This window comes from Sphaerodactylus townsendi, linkage group LG04 (genome assembly GCF_021028975.2).
Source record: "Sphaerodactylus townsendi isolate TG3544 linkage group LG04, MPM_Stown_v2.3, whole genome shotgun sequence".
NCBI classification, from domain to species: domain Eukaryota; kingdom Metazoa; phylum Chordata; class Lepidosauria; order Squamata; family Sphaerodactylidae; genus Sphaerodactylus; species Sphaerodactylus townsendi.
In genome coordinates this window covers 9,425,522-9,431,183 of record NC_059428.1, presented here as the reverse complement: position 1 = coordinate 9,431,183, position 5,662 = coordinate 9,425,522, and the positions used below count along the sequence as shown (strand labels likewise).

Sequence of the window (5,662 nt, the reverse complement as noted above, 5' to 3'; positions counted from 1 at the left end):
TGAGGTCCAAAAATCATAAAGTCCTGTTGTTTCCTATGTGGCTGGTTAGCGAAGGTAGAAAACGGGATCATTCTCCCTGTTATTGTTTTAAAACCTTGTTTTGTCATGGTAGAAGTTCCTTGTTTAAGGAAAGTCTCCTTCTTTTGATTTCTAGAAACAAAATTAAGTATTTGAAAGTATTAAGTATTTGACAGGCAGTCAATTAGAGGAGAAGTAGTTGTTTCTGTTGGCAGTAGACGATAGGACTTGCTATAATGAGTTTAAATTACGGACAGAAAGATACCAGCTGGAAATTAGGAACTTTTTTTTTCTTCAGTAGGAGTTTTTTACAGTAACAGAGAAATTATTAATGCCCCACCCCTGAATGTTCGGCCACGCCTTATCGCATTCCCCGCTGCCCAGCCCTACTGCTACGCCACTGTTTGAATCCCACCACCATGGGAGCCTGTTACTAAAATTTTTGGATTCCACCACTGCCTAGCAGGCTTCATGTGGAGGAGCAGGGAAACAAACCTGGTTCACCACATTAGAGTGCACCTGCTCTTATCCACTACCCCACGCTGGCTCTCTGAGTATAAGGCAGCTTCCTGAGATCACGAGTGAACTAAACTTTCCATTGTCTGCTTCGCTTTCAGCTTCTGGAAGTCAACATGGATAAGATCCTGGAAGCCATCTTGAATTCTTCGTATCCTGACCACATGAAGCAAGGGTTAGTGCGGCGGGTCATTGAAGCGTCAAAACAGCCGATGGACAGCGAGCAGTGCTGGTCGATGCTGGAACTGTCCACCAAGCTCTTCCTCGTAGGAGACACCAAATTCAAGAGGTCTGTTGGCAAAGAGCTCCTGGAAGTTTGCGGCTATTATCACCAAGAGGCATTTGAGGAGTTCTTCAACGTCCACTTCCTCTTGAGCCTTCTCCAAGAAGGCTACGGGTCCTTGGGGAAACGGAGCCTGTATGTGTTGGACTACATTCAGCTCGGGCTGCCGTTCGTTTTGGACCGGCCGTCGGCCAATGACATTTTCAGCTTGCTGAGGGTTGAGGTTCTCCGGAAAGTCTGCGAGAGGCCTGGGCTGAAACAGTGCGTGAAGATCAGCAAGCTCTTGACCCAGTACCCACAATGCATTCCCACCGGCAAACGCCAAGCCCTCTTCTGCCAACAGCTCATCAGGTGCATTGGGCAGTTCCGCACCGTCTCGGGGAGAGAAGAGGCCATTGTGGACTTTCTCGACCATGTGATCAAAGTCAGCAGCTTGCTGCAGAAGATCTGGAAGGTCCAGGTGTCCTCCATTCTCCCATCGCTGAAAGAACTCTTCACGATAATTTCTTCAGTGGGTAAGGAAGCGGAGGGTGTACGGGCTTCGTAGCACTACAAGAAAAATGCAATTGTTATGAGGCTTTCCCCACTACAGAAGGGAGCTAAGGTCGACTCGGTTCCCTTCAGTGGAGGGCGATTCCAGGCTGTCCCCACAGCAACTGAGTTGGCCCCTGGAACCGAGCTAAGTGGGCGGGATCATCTGGTTGCCTGTTTCGATCCTCGATCGAGATTGGCGCTTGTGTTACGGCGGGAAACGGGAGCGTTCTTTTTTTTTTTTACAGTTTACAGTTACATGCACTTTCTGCCCGCCATGACTCTCCCGTTCTGCACATGCCACAAAAGCGGCTCGTGATTGGTTGAACGGATGAGGTGTTGTTTCAATGCTTCCCCACTTCGAAGTGGTATCGACCTTGCTTCGGCAAAAAAGTGTAGTTCATAACTGCGACAAGGATGTCGCAGTTCGGGAGCGGGGGGGGGGGGGGAACTGAGACAAAACAATGTTGAGCTCGGTGGCAGTGGGGATTCACTGAGGCGAACCTAGGTAGAAACCAGTCAGTGGGGAAAGCCCCAACAACAGGTTATGTGTATATATTTAGAAGAGCGATTGTACGTGCAGTGTGTCTCTGTGTTCCCTGAGGCAATATAACATTGCTACTACTTACAATATAGCTTGGGCAATGTGATTGTTGTATAGAAAGACCTACTATTTACACTATGCCCGATGGCTTAGAAACCTATACAGAGAGAAGAAAGGTGTAAGTGCTCTATTTATGTGCAATAAAGTGCCTAAAACATACAAACATTTACATAAACATATATACTAATTCCTATATTGTACTACTTATTCCCTAGTTCAGGTACAAATTTCATTGCCACAAAATTTCTAAAGAACATGTAAGTCCTTTTAAATCACCAGAGTCCATAAGAAGAATATGGATTTTCACCATATATCTTGAATGTCCACCACAGCGTAAAGTCCCTTTCTTCCAACACTTCAGTGGTACTGGAAATTCCAAGTCTAGCTTGTTGGGAGTCATCTGAGGGTATATTTACCTTGGTATTATGCCCGCTGTATCCCTTTACTGACAGCAGTTGTGTAGCACCAACGCAGTGGTGGGATCCAAAAATTTTAGTAACAGGTTCCCGTGGTGGTGGGATTCAAACTGTGGCGTAGCGCCAATGGGGCTGGACGCGGCACGACAGGGGCCTGGCCGGGCATTCTGGGGGCAGGGCATTCCTGGGCGGGGCTGTGGCAAGGACGCAGCCACTGCGCCAGTCCTTGGGCGGGAAACGAATGCACGCAGGCGCAGGCTGCCACGCACGCCGGTGCACCTCCTGCTAGGCTGCTTCAAGTTCTGCGCGCTACTGCTGAGAGGAGGGGCGTAACTAAGGCAAAAATCACGTGGCAAAATCACCAATTAGTAACCCCCTCTCGGCACACACAAATAATTAGTAACCTACTCTCGGGAACCTGTTAGAACTGGCTGGATCCCACCTCTGGTAAAGTCCCTTTCTTCCAACACTTCAGTGGTGCTGGAAATTCCAAGTCTAGCTTGCTGGGAGTCATCTGAGGGTATATTTATCTTGGTATTATGCCTGCTGTATCCCTTTACTGACAGCAGTTGCGTAGCACCAACGGGACGGGGGGGGGGGCGACACCCCAGGCAGAGCAGCGGCGGAGACGTGGCCGGGCTGTGGCAGGGCATTCTGGGGCGTGGGGGGGGGGGGCAGGCGGTGCTGCGGCAGGGGCGCAGGGCACGCGCATGCCCAGGGTATAGTTTCCCCTCACTCCACCCCTGACTATGACAGCACACAAACGGACACGGCGGGCATAATACCAAGGTAAAGATGAAGACAAGAGTTACCTGTACTCCAGGATTTAGGAGAGTATTCTTTGCTATCTCATGCCATGCTCGGTACTGGCTTTAAAAGCTGTGGGGCCCAATTGGGAACATGTTGGGTGGGGCTGCAGTGTTATAGCCAAGGTCTGTCGAATCATAGAGATATAAATAAAGTCTATTATAGACTACATGGTAGGATGGAAAGCAATCAAAATGTGCTCTTAAAAGTGCATGTGAGTTAACGGGCCAAACAGATCAAAGCTGCATTTTAATATAAAATTGCATACAGGTAAGCCTCCAAGTAAGCCAGTGCGGTGTAGTGGTCAAGGTCAGGTGCACTCTAATCTGGGGGACCGGGTTTGATTCCCCGCTCTGCCACTTGAGCTGTGGGGGCTTGTCTGGCGAACCAGATTAGCTTGTGCAATCCAACACAAGCCAGCTGGGTGACCTTGGGATGGTCACAGTTCTTCGGAGCTCTCTCAGCCCCACCCAGTGTTAGTTGTGGGGGTGGAGGGGAGGAGGGGAGGAAAGAAGATTGTAAGCCCCTTTGAGTCTCCTTACAGGTCCAATATGTTCTTCCAGTTCTTTCAGTCTTTGTGTGGTTCTAACTGCTGTTAAACTTGACTTGTGCTGTATGGACCACCATATACTCATATGTACATCACGAATATTCCAGTCTCCAACTACCCTTAGCACCTCACTCTGACTGACTGGCTAGAATTAAAACAGGGCTTACAATCTCCTTGCCCTTCCCCCCTCACAACAAACACCCTGTGGGTAAAGAAAGGAAACTGCCTATTGGGAAATGTTTTAAAGGGACAGGGGCTAACTAAGATGCCCTCCCTTAGAAGACTTAACAATGAACTAAAACCGTGCTAACTATGGGGAAACTGAAGCTTAGTGGGGAAATAACAAAAGCCTCTGTATGGGCGTGACAGCCCCAGAATACAGAACTTTTCATTTGTTCTTCCTGCACATTAATTGTCTTACAGAAGAGCAGGAACCGCCATCGATTGCCTTAGCCAGTGTGGTCCAGTATGTTCCACTGGAACTCATGGACGGGATCCTAAGAAACCTCACCAACGATGACAGCATTTCGGATGTACAGATGATGACAGCAATCGATAGGTAAGAGCAGTGGTGGGATCCAAAAATTTTAGTAACAGGTTCCCTCACCAGCCCCCCCCATCAGCAAAGGAGGCAGAGGCATACCTAGGCAAACCTGAGCCCTGGGCAAAACCTGAGTTGGATGCCCCCCCAATGGGCAGCCACCCCACCACGCCCCCCCCAAATTTTTTTTGCACCAGGTCATTTCTAAATCATCATCACATTATAGAAAATGCCCCAACTCACAAATCTGAACACAGCAATGGTGAAACACACAGGTTCTTTGATAGAGACTGGTGAGATAAAAGGTACGAAAGGCTGAGAATCCATGAATTGCAGTACCTGAAAGGGATTAACCCAGTTCAGGGAGTTACATTATTAGTCGCAATTGCTATATGGAACCTTCACTTTCAAAGGCAGGATGCCTCTCGGGGAGGCGAGGGCGTGGAGGGGGAAAAGCGGACCCAATTAGTAACCCCCTCTCGGCACACACAAATAATTAGTACCCCCACTCTTCGGAACTGGTGGAGAACTCGTTAATCCCACCTCTGGGTAAGAGGTACCTGTGGGTTGAGAAGCCCATGGCTGGGTAATCGCAGTGTCACAGCCCCAGACTTGTGCAATCAACGAATTGGAACTGTGAGAGTAGAATTCTTATTTATTGATACCAAGCATAGAAAAGCTGTTGACTTGTATTGTCAGAACTGAATAGGTTAAAGTAGGCAAAGCATTATATCCCCCACCATAGACACGTCATGCTCCTACTCTCCCTTTGGGCAGGAAAGTACACTCACACACATTCTTTGGACAATGAGAACTTGGGAAGAAACAGACATTCATTACCATCCCTTGCTCCTCAGCCGTAGAACCAGAGGTGGGATCCAGCAGGTTCTCATCAGTTCCCGAGAGTGGGTTACTAATTATTTGTGTGTGCCGAGAGCGGGTGACTAATTGGGTCTGCTTTTCCGTTAGAAATTCCATGAGGTCCAAAAATCATAAAGTCCTGTTGTTTCCTATGGGGCTGGTTAGCGAAGGTAGAAAACGGGATAATTCTCCCTGTTGGGCTGTTTTAAAAACCTGTTTTAGAAATATGGTAAAGTTCCTTGATTAAGGAAAGTCTCCTTCTAGAAACAAAATTAAGTATTTGAAAGTATTAAGTATTTGACAGGCAGTCAATTGGAGGAGAAGTAGTTGTTTCTTTTGGCAGTAGACGATAGGGCTTGCTATAATGAGTTTAAATTATGGACAGAAAGATACCAGCTGGAAATTAGGAACCTTTTTTTTTACAGTAAGAGTTTTTTACAGTAACAGAGAAATTATTAATGCCCGGCCACGCCCCCGTCGTGCCCCGCCCAGCCCCATTGGTGCTACGCCACTGTTTGAATCCCACCACCATGGG

At 48.0% G+C, this 5,662-nt stretch overlaps 1 protein-coding gene across 1 annotated transcript in view; it reads left to right on the top strand.

Annotated features, from left to right (window-relative positions):
* Positions 1–639: 639 nt before the first annotated feature.
* Positions 640–5,662, top strand: part of LOC125431247 (ubiquitin carboxyl-terminal hydrolase 35-like) — a 13,148-nt gene continuing 8,125 nt past the window's right edge. Inside the window, exons 1-2 of the mRNA XM_048494007.1 lie at positions 640–1,332; positions 4,149–4,284. Coding sequence (XP_048349964.1) covers positions 651–1,332; positions 4,149–4,284 — 818 coding nt within the window. The 5' untranslated portion in view covers positions 640–650. The remainder of the gene's footprint in view (positions 1,333–4,148; positions 4,285–5,662) is intronic.